This window comes from Corylus avellana, chromosome ca7, assembly GCF_901000735.1.
Source record: "Corylus avellana chromosome ca7, CavTom2PMs-1.0".
Classification (NCBI taxonomy): Eukaryota; Viridiplantae; Streptophyta; class Magnoliopsida; order Fagales; family Betulaceae; genus Corylus; species Corylus avellana.
In genome coordinates, this window is record NC_081547.1 from 25405524 (window position 1) to 25423536 (window position 18013).

Below are 18013 nucleotides of genomic sequence, written 5' to 3' on the forward strand. Positions count from 1 at the left end.
GTGATAAAGTGCAGCTTTTAATATTGTTTTTATTTTTTGATAACAATGACTAATTGGCACACACTCGAATAAAATAATAATGTAATTTATAATCGTCCCGGCAATAAAAAAAGTTGTATAGACCTTTTTTAAGAAAATAAAAAAGCCTTGGGTTGAAATATATAAATCCCAAAAGTTTAGGTTGAAATATATAAATCCAAAAATTATAGGGGCTTATTGTACTTTTCTCTATGTCTAAGACACCAGTGGTATTTTGGGATTTTATGTGCGTCTCTATACTGCGAAATTGGGCGGCGACCGACCATGGCGGCGAGGTTTTTACAGAAACGACTACTCTCACTCCTCGTCCGTAACCAGACTCAGCCTCAGACCGCTTTCCTTAAAGGTGCGTCCCACTGTCTCTACCCTTCATTCAAAAATCCCAGATATTATACTCGCTATGATTGATGTGTCTGTGTGTGTGTGTGTATTGTTGAATGATTCACTTCTCCTTGGAAGTTGGAACTGTGATGTTCTTTGTTTTTTGGTTGTTGGGGATTATGGGTATTGGTGAGTTGAAGACTACGTGCTATGTTTGGATTTCCAAGAAAACTGAGGAAATTGAAACGAGTATGCTAAAATTTTGAAGGCTTTGCACTTTCTTTGTTGAGTTGGAATGTTGTTGTAAGGTTCTAAATTGAAATGACAAAGGAAATAGGGGAAATTGAATAAATGGAGTAATTCCGGAGGAGTTCTGGAATTGAAATTACACTGGAATATAACATAGGTAGCTATTTCAAGATAGTTAATCTCCTAACAAAGGATTACAAACAACATGTTTTCAGTTCATACGCTTTCCACTCCTGAACCCATTTGAAATAGGACTATAATCCCAACTGACTGGCCACTACTGCCCAGTAACTACCGACAAGGCACAGCCCACTAGCAAGACAACTGCCCATGACATTCCAGTAGCCATAAATTCCACTTATAAGCATACAATCCAATTACAAAACTCACACGTTAGCTACACACCTATTAAATACTTTAACCATTTTTAGATCCATAACAGTTGTGAACACGTAGCTAATTTGTGGGTTTTGTTTGGTTCTGCTTAGAAGTGTTATCAATGTCAATATTCTACTTCAATTTTAACTTTTGGAGTAGAAGGGAATTGAAGATTGAATGCAAAACTAGTCTTCAAGTTTGCATTTTTCCTAGGTATTCATAGACTCCTATTCTTGTCTTATGAGGCATGGATTGATATTTTCCTTGATGAGCGGACTTGAAGGGTATTTTTCTTGCCTGAAATGGAAGAGGGATTATCTTGTAGTTTTTGATCATTGTTGGTATTTTCTGAATGAAACAAACTCACTATGGAGCATGTAGAAGAATTGAGAATGGTGTTGAAAGCATCAAGTTTTATGGCACTATCTTTTTTCATTTCAATGTTTTATCTTTAGCATTTCCTAGGTTGTAAGATCCCTGTTTTATTAATGGATTAGGCCAACTAGGAGAATCAGACATAGTACATCTGATTGAATTTTGGAGAGCAAACTTTGGAATATTGGCTTATTATTCTTTTTTGCATTTTTAATCTATGTGAATGCTCTGAAGATTGTATGACATGCCTTTGCATTTTGTTTATTTTTAAATTTAGATATGCTATGGTGGGTCATGGATCTTGAAGTTCTGAGGTAATAAATAGAGATGGTCTTGAGGGGGTTGATTGAACCCTTTTAGCAATTGTTTGACTGCATACCACAATCAGTCTAGCAGCAATTGCCAATCAATTGCGATGGTCAAGAATGACAAATCCTTGTATTAATGTTAAGGATATGCTTGAATATGTTCTGATCATCTTGTATTGCAGTTAGAACTAAAAAAATCTTTGATTCCTCTGTTTCTAGCCTTTAAACTCAGATGCTGCTCTGAACTCCAAGTGGATGGATGAAGTATTGATGTTAGTCTTAGGTTTCATGTTACCATTATACTATTTTATTTATTTATTTTTGGATGAATGAAATATTTCATTGAACCAAACAACAAATACAACCACACTTCTAGCACAGCTCTAGAACACAAAAACTACAACACCAACAATCAACTCTTCTCCGAAATAAGAGGGAAAAACCTCAATGTAAAATATTTAAATCAAGACCCCGGTTATTACAAAGCTCAATATTTACAGCAGAAAACTGGAACTTCTTTTTATAGTTAATCCTGTGCTTAACATCCCAAACCACACTTTTTAAATGCCCTCTTGAGATCTCAAAGTATGGCCATGTCTAATAGCATTTCTCTGCAACCATAAGTGATAAATGGCAGCACTTAAGCAAAGCTTGCATAAATTAGCCAAGAGACTAGTTTTCCTCCAGTGCTGAATGCCATAACTCACGACATCTGCCCAACCAATAGGGGGGTCAGAAATGTGTTACCACTATACTAATGAAATATATTACTTGATATCAATTATAGTAGCTACATGTTGCCCTATGGTCATGTAGTAAGTTCATAATACTCATGTGACCACCGCATTAATGAAGCATTTTACTTAAAATCAGTAAAAATAGAGCGGTAAACAATTATAGAAGTTAAAGTGGAAAATGAGCACTTCCGGAATGTTGAAAGTTTTTTAATTGATATGTATATTAGCTTTCTGCACAAGAGTTTGTTCTGACCTTACTGGTAGTGGTTGAGCCAAGTTTCCTTTTGTCATTCATACGTTTCACATGGATGTCTTCCTGTGGTTACATATTTTCCTGCTTCAATTTTGATCATTTTTTTTTGCTTGGTATCTTAGACGTGTGTATGTGTGTGCTTATTGGTGGCAGAACCTTTTTGGCAATTTCTTCCTTCTGCAAATGCAACCTTCAGCAGATCCGAATTTTGTAAAAGAGCGATTCAGACGCAAACAAATCCTACCAGCCATGCTAATGAGGATTTGGAAAATCATGAAGCTGGCACTTTGAAGCCTGATTGCAACTCAGCTAATGTTCCCTCCAATACAAACAGTAATGACAGCTCACCTGTAAAGTATACTGCTAATTCCAAACTGAAAGCATCAATAAGGCATGACCTTGCCATGATCTTTACTTGCAAGGTCTGTGAAACAAGATCTGTCAAGACAGTTTGTCGGGAATCATATGAGAAAGGGGTGGTGGTGGCACGGTGTGGCGGGTGTAATAATCTACACTTGATTGCAGATCATCTCGGAATGTTTGGACAACCAGGAAGCGTTGAAGAATACCTGGCTGCTCGTGGCGAGGAAGTGAAGAAAGGTTCTGTTGATACCCTGAATCTGACGCTTGAAGATTTAGCTGGAAGCAAATGTTGAAATATTTATATAGCATCATTTCAGATAAGGTTTCTGAGTTATGTATTTCACTTAAAAAAAAAAAAAAACATGGGCATGTGTGTTTTTTCGTCTAGTTTAACGATCTTGGGTTTTTTGGCCAAGTATTGGTAGTTGGTGGGAGTTGATTGTAAGATGTGGTAGTTGGTGAGGAGGACATGTAAATGAGTGGTAGTGGAGGAGGGTTAAAGGTAATTAACCCTTTGTTTTGTTTAAGGGATTTTCTTTTCTTTAATCTAGTGACCTGTTCATGTGTTCCAAAACAAATAAAAATGTTCTATGCGCAGCATTTTCCACCTGGGTATTTGTTGCAAGTGTTGTGCTGTGGGTATCAATTAAGACCCGCAGGTCTTTTGAGCAAAAGATGGAAGATGGCAGCATGAGTATTGCACTTAATGCCACACCATTTGCTTTCTTGTAATCAAACATGAGAAGTGCAGCCTATCAACAATGCAAGATTGCAAGATTGCCAGCTGGACAGTTTGGACAGATGAAAGGTTGCATGCATGGCTGGACAGCTGGATAGTCGAGAGCTAGAAGGGTTTAGTTAGACTGGAGTAATGCTTTCTTTTTGTTTTTTTAACGGAAATCTCTAAATTTCATTGATGAAATGTGAAGAATAATTAAGAGCATATTGCTCTTACAACACAAAATATAAAGTTCTGAAAAATTATAGCTAAAAGTTATGAGGTTACAAAGTCATATATACAATCATAAAAATCTTATAATCAAATACATATTTATGACTTCAAACTTCTGCAAACCCATGTACAATTACAGTTAATGAACAGATCTGCTTCGAGCAAACTAGATCTATGACATGGGTAGCCTAAATACACAAAAAAAAAAAAAAAAAAAATCCAGGCGTGAAAGATAAATTCCCACACCGACCTACTTCTCAGCCCGAAGGTCAAGAGACAATTTTATCCTTGACCTGAAGGCCAAGACAGAATAAAATATCAAAAAAACAAAAAATCCCCACAAACAGCAGCGGAAGAGCACGGTATCGTAGACGTCTACAGGAAAACACGTCTTGGCTAATTACTTGATGGTTACATAGTGTTAAGTCACTATTTATTTTAGTTTAAATTGTTATAAAATGATTAATTTAATTATTTAATTAATATTTTATCGCTTCGTATCACGTATGAATATAAAGATTTTAACAATGGCAGGAAACAATTCTATTGATAGACCATTGTTCAAAGTGAGTAGACAAATACGATTGGTGTTGAACTAGATTGCAAGTGGAAAGCTAAGAGCTTGAGAGGGCAGCCTAATGAATTAAACGACTGTCGTACTATGGAGAGTTATTCACAGCGATTGTCGTATACTGGCTTATAGCATACACAGCGAACAAGAAGTTGGCAACGGGTTAATGGGTCGGACATGGGTACCGTATGTGAGCTCTATGAAGAAAAGTTTGTAGCCAGTGTTCCTACGTGGTATCAAGCAATCCAAAGGGGCAAATGAATTTTTCTCTACCAGAAACTATGGCGAGTCGTTGTGTTACCTCCACTTTGTCACCTCCTCTTCACGGCTTAGCCGCCAGAATTTCCATGGCAACGGTGGGTTTGACATCTTGCTCGCCCAAGAGCCTCAGGCCACTCTCAATCACCAAAAGTTTCAGCTCCATCTCTCTTTCCGCCACAAGAAAACCTCTCACAAAGTCACTCCAGGGTAATCTTTTTCAATGCTAATTCTTTTAATTTTTTCAATTTATTTCGTGGGTTTTGTGTTTTTTTTTTTTTTTTTAATCTTTGTAAAAATGCTAACATATATGAGTGTATACTAATACGAATATTGAAACTTTCACTGGGATTTTAATTGGGCATGAGTTTTCCTGGGGTTTGATTAATTTGACAGATTTGATGGGCACCCAATTGTCTGTTTTCAACCACAACTATGTTTGGTTATAATTGGTGGATTGTTTGGTTAAACTTGTATAGAGTAAGCACATAGGAGATGGAGAAAGAAATGTGGAAACTAATGGCTAATGGCTAATGGCTAATGGGAAAAGAAGGGGATGGAAGATTATTACGGAGGCTAAGGAATAAAATAGTTTTTTTTTTTTTTTTTGTGTGGTTTGTGGGATAAAGGTAGAACACAAATTATATTAAGGCTTCATTTGCTACAAGAATTTATTTATTTATTTTTCAATAAGAGAGTAAAATGTGTTAACCCCAACAGCAAACTTTCTTTTTGTTTGCTATGCTCGTTGAGGTTTTGACGTGTTTTGTTGGTCCGCGAGACCACAATGGTCTCATTTATGCTAAAAGAACGTTTTGATGGAATGTGAGCCAGGTACCAACTTTTTCTATGGGTTTGGGGTTTGTTCTTCGATTTCTTTCTGCCCTCAACGCTCAGTCTTTTGTTGAGAAAATATAGGGGAAAAAAAAAAACTGAATTTTGAATTATGGGGTTAAAGTGGGGTGGAAGACTGTTTCAATTTATTTTTCCTCTTAACACCCAGTCTGTTATTGAGAAAACATATGGAAAGGCAGAAAAACGGAATTTTAAATATAAAATTTCATTTTTTTAAAAACAATTTTCATTGAAATGAGCACAATATATTATTTATTCAGATATAATAAGAGAAACATAGCATTCAAACTGATCACCTTTTCTTTTTCTCTTAAACCTGAATGGAAGTTGTTGGCTACTCTACCTGGATTAATCACTGGCATATGAAGTTTACACCATGATTTAAGTTCATGGTTCTGTACAAACAGAAATAAGTCATACTTGTGGTTTCTGTGTAAGGATGAAATGAAGCAAATGAAATTTTCTGCTTTCCTTGCTGGAAGTCTAAACGTTATTATTATTTAGAAGGCAATAAATGTGATGGGTCAAGTTTTGCTTCATCTTATGAGCCTCAGCAGTTTGGAAGGATAACATTTCAAAGAGAATAATTTGATGCTATTTGTGCAACTTTGGAGGACATAAGTTGTGTGTGTCTTGAATATTTAATGTATGCAACTTTTTTGGCAGTGAGATCGGTAGCTACTCCTGCAGAAGGTGTTTCTGTGTTTGATGAAATGGTTTCTGGGACCGAGCGGAAGTATTACATGCTAGGTGGAAAGGGAGGTGTAGGGAAGACGAGTTGCGCTGCCTCACTTGCAGTTAAATTTGCTAATAATGGACACCCCACTCTAGTGGTTTCCACTGATCCGGCACATTCCTTGAGTGATTCTTTTGCGCAGGTTTAAAAGATTTGTTTTCCTTGTTCTGCATTCAAATATCTGCCATCCAAGTAGCACTGAAGTAATTGTATTGAGTGTGCGCGTGTATGTGTGTGTTATTTATCCTAGGATTTGACTGGAGGGACTCTGGTACCAGTTGAAGGACCTGATTCTCCATTGTTTGCTCTTGAGGTATATACAAAGCTTCCTGTATGATTACTCTTTTCTCTCTCTAATGATTCACTTTTGTTGGTGTTTGTGTTGATGATTTTGTGGTCTCCTGTACTTAGTAAGTTAAATTCATTAGTTTTATGACAGATAAACCCTGAGAAGGCTAGAGAAGAATTCCGCACTGCAACTAAGAATAATGGTGGAACTGGAGTAAAAGATCTCATGGATGGTATGGGCCTTGGAATGATTGCAGAACAGGTAAAGCTTTTTCTACAATTCTTGACATTGCAACTTGAGCTTATAGTTATCTTCCCCTGGTAAAAGTAGGATAACGATACACCATGGATGTTCTCAAATCGATGGTTGAACCTGTATAACAGTCATAAATAACTTCAGAATTTCATTTATCCAGTATTGAACTGATTGGTTGTTCCATTAAAAAAAAACTTTCTCCTTGTTAACTGCCTAAGTGGTTGGTTTTACACACATGCACTAGTAGAGTTGCTCACTTATGGTGCAAAATTAGATCGGGTTTAGAGCCACATAGAAGCCAGAAAAGTCTTTTTCTTCTCTCTCTCTCCTTTTTTTTTTTTTTTTCATCATAAATTTACTCCTAGCAATTTAGGATCTATCTATCCATAAATTAATATTAGAAAGGAAGGGAAGACAAAAAAAGAAAGTAGAAATCTGACAATGTACTGACTTCTGCATTAACTGAACCCTAGTTCCTTTGATTGATGAAGTTAGGAGAGTTAAAGCTAGGAGAGCTGCTGGACACACCTCCTCCTGGTTTGGATGAAGCTATTGCAATATCCAAGGTATGTATTATATGCTGCTCTTATTTTGCAGATTACATCATTTTGGTTCCTTGCTTCCTTACTACTACCTACAAATCCTTTTGCCAGGTGATCCAATTTCTTGAATTACAAGAGTATAGCATGTTTACTCGTATAGTATTTGATACTGCACCCACGGTGAGCACACAATGAAATGGTATTATGTTACTTAAGTTTTTAGATTATCCATTGAACTTGATGAGCTGTTTTTGGCAGGGTCACACTTTGCGGCTTTTGTCTTTGCCGGACTTCTTGGATGCATCCATAGGAAAAATATTGAAGGTAGGAATGTGAATGGAGAGTAAGAAAACCTACAGAAATGTTTTTGTTACCCCCCCCCCCCCAAAAAAAAAAAAAAAGAAATTAATGCATACAACTATAAAGTCTAATTATCACTAACAGAAATAAATGCAAATATTCTGCAGTGTCTTAATTCTTTCAGCAGAAAAGATTATGTATACAATGTCTTAGTACATAATTCTAGTACTTTCATAGTCCGATTTTGACCCATCATTAAAATTACTATATTGCTTGACAAAGGATGGTTTCAGGCTCTTATTGTCCTGGCAAAGCAACTAAACAACTTGTTTTCAGCTTTTATAGCTTTTGATTACTTATTTCAAAAGAATATGGGGACTTCATAGTTAAAATGCTGATCCCTAGGTATTGTTTTCTTTTGCTTTTCAAAGGTCTGACCATACCGTGTAGATACTCACATATGTTGTGCCATATGGGATTGGATTAAACTGCTAGTAAAATCATGGCTATACTTATCTAAAAGTGAGCATCCTTGCGAATTCAGAAGTATATTTTGAAACCACTTCTCTATACTACTCATGGTGCAGTGTTTCTAGTGGTGTTCTCCATTTCTATTGACATTCTTCTTCCACTCACATTGGCTGTTGCAGCTTAGACAGAAAATAGCATCGGCCACCTCAGCCATCAAATCTGTTTTTGGGCAAGAACAAACAGGGAAGGATGCTGTAAGTCGGATATCACTTGGAATTGGTGTTGTGCTCTCTTTTGATATAGACTTCCAAAATATTCTGATGTTGCTTTTTAATACAGGGTGACAAGTTAGAGCGACTGCGGGAGAGGATGGTAAAAGTGCGTGAGCTTTTCCGTGATGCAGATTCAACTGAGTTTGTCATAGTAACAATCCCTACGGTAAAAACATTTGGAAGTACTTTTATACCAATTGTTTGTTTGTCCTCTAAATGGTATATTAGCGCGCTTTGCTGTACTTCCATTTGCTTCGACTTTACCTTAAACAAACGTAGGATAGCTGATTAACTTGTTATGAGTGACCTTGGGAGGCAAAAAATAGTTTGGGCTACATGCCTCTATCATAATTATTCACATTTTTAGTATTTTTCCCAGGTGATGGCGGTTAGTGAGTCGTCTAGGTTGCGTGCCTCCTTGAAGAAGGAAAATGTTCCTGTGAAGAGGCTTATTGTTAATCAGATTCTTCCTCCTTCTGCCTCAGACTGCAAGTTTTGTGCCATGAAAAGAAAGGTATCAATCAGTATACTCTCTTATTGACAGATCATATGCTTTCAATTGCACTATATATGAGCATAACTCTTATTTATTGAGTTCAGTGACCCCTTCAATGAACAATCTAAACTGTTAACATTTGTCATTAACACAAGAAGAAGCATCTTTTCTTTCTATATTTAGCTATATCTTTTGGTGGGAGCGGAATGAAAAGTATATAAATGTTTTTTTTTTTTTTTTTCCTAAATATTTCAGGATCAGATGCGTTCTCTTGATATGATTGGGAGTGATCCAGAACTCTCCAGCTTGACATTGATCCAGGCACCACTAGTTGATGTGGAAATCAGAGGTGTTCCAGCTCTTAAATTTTTGGGAGATATTATTTGGAAATGACCATCTGTACTATGATTAATTAGGTAACCTTTCCTCTAATCTTTTGTTAGCCTTCACATTTAAGATCCAACTTAATCTTTAGAAATTGGGAGAACCACATTTCGGTGAACTTCTTTTTCCCCCTACAGTGAAACTGGAGAATTGCTACATGGCCAGCTGCAATGACAAAGCACGTTTGATCACTCATGACTGTGTGCCTTGGCAAGTTCATGTGGTCAGGACTCTCAACTTATGCAAAATCTGTCAGTTTACAAGAAATCTAGAGTTAGAGATGCCAGAAAACTGGGTTTTACCCCCACCCAGAGTATAAATTTGGATGGGGTCTCACCATTCTTGCCCCAAAAATCTTTTGAGACGTGTATAGAACGGTTTTCTTTTCCTATTTAGCCTTGGATAATTCACATTTTCTCTCTTTTTTTTCAATCAATTTGCATGTATTTGTGTTGGGCATGCAGTTGAGGCTAGTAACTAGTAAGGCTTGCACGTATCCACACAGGAACAAAAAAAAAAAAGAAAAGAAAAGGGAAATTAAAGAAAGGTGGACTTGATTAAATGATTAATATTAGTACTTCATGAATTTGAAAATGTCATGAAAGTAGTTTCTATTTCTGCTTAAGCCATCTTAATTAATTAATATTATAGTCATCTTAATACATGGTGAGCAAATAGTTGAAGCTCTCAATCAACATGAAGTGATGAAGAAGTGGGCTAGCCGCCTGGCAGCGGCAACGTTGCCTACGTAAAAATAAAGTTACATAAGTTTATACAAGCTTATCCGAACTAAGTCGAGTTAATACAATATGTATCGTTTAAATTTCAAACATATTATAGTGATCGTGAATGGCTCATTTATTATTTGAACAGAGACAAAATTGAGTTTAACCGAGCCAAGCCGAGTCGAGTTCACAAACGGTTGGGCTCATCTTACACCCCTATTGCTGGCATATTATGGGTAGGACAAATAACTTTTTTATAACGTTTGACACATGTATACATATTAGACATTTAACAACTTTCGGTTCTAATCTCATGTTGACACATGTCAGAGTAAGTAGCATGACTAGTATTTTTTTAATGAGTAGAGATGAACGAGGTTGGCTAGTAGGGACGGAAGTAGAGGGGGTTGTGGCCCCTTGGGCTTTGAACTTTTTCTTTAGCGAACTACGTAGAAATTAAAATTATTAATGATTTGAATAGTCCAACTAAAAAGTTAATAGACTAAACCTCAACGCCCCGCCCTTGTTCCTTCCTGATTCCGTCTCTATCATCTATGGGCTAAGGTATCATCTACGTTATGAACAAAGTCCACTTATATTGACCGTAAAAATGAATCCATCTCCAGCCAGCTATGTCCCCTCATTGGCCTTGCTTGTTTAATATTTTAAGCTTCTTTGTTAATTCCTAGTCATTGTCCATTAGAGCACTAACAACAGATTTAAAAAATAAATAAATACTTCTTTGACATTTTTTTTTTTTTAAAGTCAAAACCCATTTTTTTGAGCTTTTCCTACAGAGAAATGTATTATAATTAACTTGGACTAATAAATCACACAACTTCCTAATCAATTGTTAATTATTCATAAATGAAGTAAGAATAACATGGGTGTGTTCATATTTTATTTGTAGCATACATATGTGAAAGTTACATAACAAAAACGACTCCTTTTATGATAATATATAGGAAATTAATCCCGATGGGTTGGTTGTTTATAATATAAACGACAGCCAGAAAGCACCTGCAGCAAATGGAATCCTAGCCAGGGAATAAAAATAAATAGGTATACAAATTGAACGACAGTGTGTTTGACATTAACAGTCAACTTAATTTGTTAATTAACTGATAGTATTATGGAGCACGACTTAATCTATTTCACTCATTATTGGAGATTGTTTTCATGGCCAACTGGCCGTCTTGCATGCTCTGCAATCCTGGTGATCGATCCAGCAGCTAATATCATCTATGTTTTGTTGAAACCCGAATGTAAAATCCATCTCCAAATCCTAAAATAGATAGGAGACCGAATCACCTCTCCATCCTTGGATGCAATCCACCTAGATGGGCATGCATATAATTCAATTGAAAAAAGTACATATTCCCTTTGAAAGTACTACCACATCGTTAATGTCTTCCTCTTAACTATAAAACAATGTCAATGTCCCCTTAAAACATGCGCAAAAAAAAAAAAAAATTGATTTAGGGGAATGACAATAACACTGACATTGTTTAAATAGTTTAAAGGGAGACATTGGTAATTTGTAAGAGTACGTGTAATTTTCTCAATTCAATTATGATTGAAAATGTCAGTTCGATCTATTTCAGATCAGCTATGTGGAACATGTGCATGCATGCACGTAAGCATAAGAGAAGTACGTATATGTACGTACGCACCTGTATTTGGAGACAAAAACATGAAGGAAAACACACATTAGAAGCTTGCTGAACTCTTCTCCTACACACGACTTCATGCCTGCTCCAAATGGTATGAAATTCTTTGCTGTCACATTCGCTGACATGTCCTTAATTTACATCATAGTTAAGGAAAGATAATTAATTAGTAGCAGAATTTAAGGTAATTGGTCCATGTTTTACTAATTAAGTTGTCTTCTTTCAGTCTCCAAGAGGTAGCTCAATCGGCTAGAACCACGCTTAATGAAGCGAAGGTCACTAGTTCGAATCCCCCCTTCCCCTCTTGTGCTGACATGTCAAAAAAAAAAAATTGTCTTCTTTCAACGACCAACCTGCCAGCGCCATGGATTGAAGGCAAGAGGATCTTCATAAGTGTTTGGATTAAGTTGAAGGGCAGCAGGAACAACCATAAGTACCCAGCCTTTTGGAATTGTATACCCTGTATATATAATTCCAATAAAAAAAAATGATAAATTTTTGTTATTTAAATTAATATTTTAAAACTTTATGTTCGGACCATTTCAATTGAAATAAGAGATAAATTAATTACTAGTTATCTTAAAAAGCTTAAATGAATAAATTAAAAAATAGTAATTAACTTTTATTATATTGAACTTTCCATTTACTTGAATGTCTTGAATTGTTAAATTCTTCGCAAAATCCCAGGAGCAACACTGGCCAGTCTTAGCGATTCATTAACAACCTATTTTTCCAATTCATACGACAAGTTTAAGAAAATTAATTACAAGCCCATGCATGGAAAACTGCATGCATGCATATTTAATCCACTCACATGATGGGTAAATGTCATGGATTTGTATTCCTTCCACGTGAGTCCAGATTTGTATTCCATGCTTGCGCAAGCCAAAGACGGAATTCTAATAAAATCCGGATGGTGTGTGATATGAAAGGAAAAAAATGGGAGTCTCAAGAAGATATTGGCAATGCATTTGTGGATTATTTCAGCCATCTTTTCTCTACAGGGCACCCGTCTGGTTTGGAGGAGTGTTTGGAGCCTATTAATAGAAGGGTGACTCATGAAATGAATGAGAGGTTGTTAAGGCCTTTCACGGCTGAAGATGTTTGTACCGCTCTCCATCAAATGGCGCCCCTTAAAGCTCCGGGTCCGGATGGATTTAACGCCTGTTTTTTCCAAAAGAATTGGGCGTTAGTTGGAACGGAGGTTTGCAATGATGTGTTATTTTATTTAAATTCCGGCATTTTGAATAAAGAATTGAATTCTACTTACATTGCTCTCATTCCTAAGTCTAAGAATCCTAATTGTGTTACCGATTATCGCCCAATTAGCCTATGTAACGTTTTATATAAAATTATCTCAAAGGTTTTGGCTAATAGGCTCAAAGAGGTTTTGCCAGATATCATATCACCGTATCAAAGTGCCTTCATCCCGGGACGCTTGATTACGGACAACATTCTTGCTGCGTATGAAACCCTTCATACCATGCATTCCCGAATGTATGGGAAAAAGGGGTTCATGGCAGTTAAGCTTGATATGAGCAAAGCTTACAACAGGGTGGAATGGTGTTTCTTGGAGGAAGTAATGAGAAGGATGGGGTTTGATCATAAGTGGATTAATCTGATTATGATGTGTGTGAGAACAGCTCATTTTTCAGTCTTGGTAAATGGTATCCCAATGGGTCGAATTACCCCTACCCGTGGAATAAGACAAGGGGATCCAATCTCTCCTTACCTTTTCCTTATATGTGCAGAAGCTCTCAGCTCACTTTTGGCAAAAGCTGATCGAGATGGCTCTTTCAGAGGAGTCCCAACCTCTAAAAAGGGACCTCGACTGAACCATCTTTTTTTCGCTGACAATAGTTTATTGTTTTGCAGAGCTGACTGTTTACATTGGCATCGAATGACTTCTATCTTAAAATGCTATGAGCGTGCTTCGGGTCAATTGCTAAATGTCAACAAAACTGCAATCTATTTTAGTCGAAATACACCAACTGAAGAGAAGAAAGCCATTCTTGAGATCGCTGCAATCCCGGTGTCTCAAAGGTTTGATACCTATTTGGGACTCCCGGCTTTGGTGGGGAAGTCACGAACTAAGGAGTTCAAGACCATTATTGACCGGATTGAAAAACGACTGAAAGATTGGAAGCTGAGATTTTTATCGCAGGCGGGGAAGGAAATTCTTTTGAAGGCAGTGGTGCAAGCTATACCGACATATAGCATGAGTGTCTTCTTGCTTCCGAAAGCATTATGTTCCAATATAAATTCAATGATGCAGAAATTTTGGTGGGGGCATAAAAGCAATGAGTCCCGCGTTCACTGGATGAGTTGGGAACGATTAGGAGACAAAAAAGAGAAGGGAGGAATGGGATTTAGAGAGTTCTCTTGTTTTAACAAGGCACTTTTGGCTAAGCAATATTGGCGTCTCTGGAAAACACCGGACAGCTTGGTTGCAAAAATAATGAAGGCGAAATATTTTCCCAAAAAGGAGGTTTTGGATGTGAATATTGGTTCAAAACCTTCGTATGCATGGAGGAGTATTTGGAGTTCGCAGGCATTATTGAAAGAGGGATTGTGTTGGAGGATCGGAAATGGGGAGAAGGTCCGCATTTGGGGAGATCGTTGGGTTCCCACTCGGCACAGCCTCTTTATCCAATCTCCTACACGACAAGGGTATGAAAATGCCAAGGTATGTGAGCTTATTGATAAGGAAAGGGGCTGGTGGGATTGTAATCTTTTGGCAAATATTTTTAGAGAGGATGAAGTGCAAGCCATAAAATCAATTCCGCTTAGTTGTACTAATCAAGCGGATTTGCTGATTTGGAGCGGTACGGTAAACGGGCTTTTTTCTGTTAAGAGCGCCTATCATTTGGCTAAAGAAGTGGAGGATAGATACAAGGCTGGCTGTTCTATGGGTATGTACAAGAGTGAAGTGTGGCAGCGGATTTGGAAATTACATATCCCTAGTGTGGAAAAGAATTTTTTATGGAGAGCTTGCCATAATATTCTACCTACTAGGGATAATCTTTTGAGAAGGAAAATAGTGCAGGATCCGTGGTGCCCAATTTGTGAGAGAGACGTTGAGACATCCACCCATGTGTTATGGGAATGCTCCTCAGCCATGGATGCATGGGGGTCAAGCTGCAAAAAATTCCAGAAGAGTTCTATTAAGGGGTTATCTTTTCTTAAGGTGCTGGAGAAGGTGTTGAAAACTGCTAACGAGGAAGAAGTTAAATTTTTTATTGGACTATCTCGGCAATTGTGGCTTAGGAGAAATTAAGTAATTCACGGGGGAGTTTTTAGCCATCCAAATTTGCTGATCCAGAAGGTGAAAAACGCAATCTCCGAGTTTGGTCAGGCCAACAGTAGTGAGCCTTCAGTGCAAGAAGTCCAGGGAAGCAAAGAAGATGCAACATGGCAAGCACCTCCACAGGGCAGACTGAAGGCTAACTGGGACGCTGCGTTAGATGTCAAACACGGAAGAGCAGGAATGGGTGTGATCATCAGAGATCATGAAGGCAGAGTCATTGCCACCAGATGCAGTACAAGTCAAGGGGCTTTTGATCCATCAGCTGCGGAAGCTTTAGCAGCTATCCATGCACTGCGGTATTGTCGAGCAATTGGTGCGAATATTATCAGCCTGGAAGGTGATGCCAAAAACGTAGTGGACACGATGAACACACGAGAAGAAAACTGGAGCAGATTTGGACACCTTGCGGCGGATGCTAAATCTTTGCTCAACGGGTTTAGCAGTTGGGAGGTTAAGCATGTAGGACGTAATGCCAATTTCGCAGCTCATCATCTAGCAAAATTAGCGGTGGGTCTAGGTTTCGAAAATGAGTGGTTGGGAGAATTCCCTGATTGTATCTCAGCGATTATTCAAAGAGAGCAATCTGTATTATCTTTTGATTGATTAATGAAGAAGCAAATATTTCATCAAAAAAAAAAAAAAAAAACAATTGCTTCATGCTCCTCCTAATTAATTATAATTATATTTATATAAAACGTTGTTAAGAAATACTAATTAAACACCAAAAATGTTGTTTTAATTTCCAAACCTATTTGTCACTAATTAATTACCGTTAGTTCTTGCAACACTTGAGGGTGGTCGGTAATTAACTTAACGGCCAACGTAAGAGTTGATGATATTGTCTCAAAGCTGGCAAGAAGAAGCCCAAACATCATATGGATAATAAATTTATCCGTCAAGAATGTCTCCGTTTTCATGTCTGCCAACATGCATGCAGTACTTTTCTTCACTTCCAAACATGGGAGCTTAGCCCAATCCTGCAACCTTCGATTAATCACATGCTCTAAATCAGGCAGGATCTTGTCCTTGAGAGCCTCAGGACCAAAATGATCCAAGATTAAGTTTCGAATGTACTTGTTAATGTTTTTATGAGCATTCATTAATCTTGTTGTGTGTTTGTTAAAAAGTTTTGTAAAGGAGTCCATGTACCACCGCTCGACTAGTTTTCCTTCTTGTTGGAAAGCATAATAGTTGAATTCTGGATCAGATGATACCACAACTGGCCGTCCTGCCAAGCTTGTCCGAAATATTGGCCCATATCTGAAAATATATATATAAATTAATTACTACAGAAATGATAAAGAAAATTGTATGAGGATTAATATTGTGGGGATTACTGCTTCATCCTTTTCTTGATAAAAGGTGGCATGTCTGATGACTTGTTTGAGACCATGAAATCTAGGGTCTCCCCAATGAGTGGAATGCCCATAGAGCCTGGAGGTAATGTGCCATTACATTTAGGTTTCCTCCACCTATAAAGCCAATGGGTGGCAACCACTAAAAGCAAGCTAATGGCAGAAAGCCAAACAGACCACATCCTTAGTACTTCTGAGGAATAGATAGAGGGGGACAGGACAAGAGTGTTAGGGGAACTTGGGGTTGGTTTCTAGGAAAAGAGAGTGGCTCCTTATATAGGCAAATTTTCAAGAGTTCTCCCCCTTATTCCACACGCATGGGCTTAAACTCTCTCTTAATAAGTGAGGTTTAACACATAAAATATTTTAATTGAAATGGGGTGAATATATAGATAGAGACAATGTTCGAACACAAGACCTTTGCTCTAACTTAGTTTAAGTTTTGATATTATATTAAATTATCAATTATCCTAAAAATTTAAACTCATAAGATAGTGGTAATTTAACAGCATCTATGTAACTGGGTAAGTCATAGAAGTATATAAAAAAAGTAAGACATACATAAAAGGGTTTTTTTTTTTTTTTTTAATCGAGGGCAATTACAGAGTATCAAATCATACCTAAATCCAAATTAATTGGGGCAAAATGCTTCAGTTGGATATTTCTCTATGGCTTATTCATTTGGTTAATTGTTTGACCAAACATATCATTTTTTATGCATTGATGTGTCATTGTTGGCATATTAGAGAAAGCTAAATCAAAATTATTTTTCCTTTTTATTTATTTTATTTGCTTCATGCTACCGGCCATTGCATACTTTGAACATTTATACCAAACAAATAATCAATCATTTTTCCACCTTGAATGATTTCAAATTTGAAACCACATGCAATGTGGTTTCCAATTTTCTTTTTATTGCACTTGTTGGTGACAGTTTGTTTTAAACAATGTTGGGAAAATACCATCTATTAAAAAGATGGCATATTATATTTAACAATTGAGTATTATTTTTATCATGTTCTTTCTATGTTGTTAAAAAAAATTTGAGTAAAAAATTGTCTTTTGAGAATTTACAATTTCTGAATCGTAGGGAATCCTAATCTGGCAAGGATAACGAGGATTAGATTTATTATTTTTTTATCAATTGATTAAGCTTTTGAGATAAGTGGTCACGTAATATGATATTTGCAATTTTCATTTCAAATATTTGTCTATTTTCAGGACAAAAGACATACATTGCAAATTTTTTACAGTTTGAAAGGACGTTAATGCAATTTTTAATTTGGAAAAAAATTATAAATTAAATACACGACAAAAAGAAAGGAATAGTAAAAAGAAACAAAAGGTAAGCCGGAAAAAACGGAAAATAAATACTACAAGACAGAGAGCCAGAAGTCAACTATTGACTATTGTGAGGCGAACCCCATTCCAAAAAGATAACATAATTAAGTTTTTAGTATTATATATTTTTATATTTTAACATTTATATTTTTTTTATTAAGAGGGACATGTATTATTATTTCATTGGTGCTGACACTGCACCTACTATACA

At 36.7% G+C, this 18013-nt stretch overlaps 2 protein-coding genes and 1 pseudogene across 2 annotated transcripts; 2 read left to right on the forward strand and 1 right to left on the reverse strand.

Moving 5' to 3' along the window:
* The first annotated feature begins 251 nt into the window (after nucleotides 1-251).
* On the forward strand, nucleotides 252-3632 carry LOC132186656 (uncharacterized). Its single transcript, XM_059600640.1, has 2 exons — nucleotides 252-385; nucleotides 2814-3632. The coding sequence occupies exons 1-2, from the start codon at nucleotides 304-306 to the stop codon at nucleotides 3314-3316; spliced, it is 585 nt and encodes a 194-aa protein (XP_059456623.1). The 5' UTR covers nucleotides 252-303; the 3' UTR covers nucleotides 3317-3632.
* Nucleotides 3633-4688: 1056 nt separating this feature from the next.
* On the forward strand, nucleotides 4689-9858 carry LOC132186654 (ATPase GET3B-like). Its single transcript, XM_059600639.1, has 12 exons — nucleotides 4689-5014; nucleotides 6326-6537; nucleotides 6646-6708; nucleotides 6835-6945; nucleotides 7431-7505; nucleotides 7593-7661; nucleotides 7740-7805; nucleotides 8432-8506; nucleotides 8592-8690; nucleotides 8904-9038; nucleotides 9276-9436; nucleotides 9542-9858. Exons 1-11 carry the CDS (start codon nucleotides 4804-4806, stop codon nucleotides 9411-9413), a joined length of 1254 nt encoding a protein of 417 aa, XP_059456622.1. The 5' UTR covers nucleotides 4689-4803; the 3' UTR covers nucleotides 9414-9436; nucleotides 9542-9858.
* A 1509-nt stretch (nucleotides 9859-11367) lies between these two features.
* LOC132188056 (cytochrome P450 87A3-like) lies at nucleotides 11368-16643 on the reverse strand (annotated as a pseudogene).
* Between the last annotated feature and the right edge of the window lie 1370 nt (nucleotides 16644-18013).

Coding starts and splice junctions, on each gene's coding strand:
- LOC132186654 (XM_059600639.1), top strand. CDS start 4,804: ATGAATTTTTCTCTACCAGAAACTATGGCGAGTCGTTGTGTTACCTCC. Junction 6,709..6,834: donor CTCCATTGTTTGCTCTTGAG/GTATATACAAAG, acceptor GTTTTATGACAG/ATAAACCCTGAGAAGGCTAG. Junction 8,691..8,903: donor TCATAGTAACAATCCCTACG/GTAAAAACATTT, acceptor TATTTTTCCCAG/GTGATGGCGGTTAGTGAGTC.
- LOC132186656 (XM_059600640.1), top strand. CDS start 304: ATGGCGGCGAGGTTTTTACAGAAACGACTACTCTCACTCCTCGTCCGT. Junction 386..2,813: donor TCAGACCGCTTTCCTTAAAG/GTGCGTCCCACT, acceptor TATTGGTGGCAG/AACCTTTTTGGCAATTTCTT.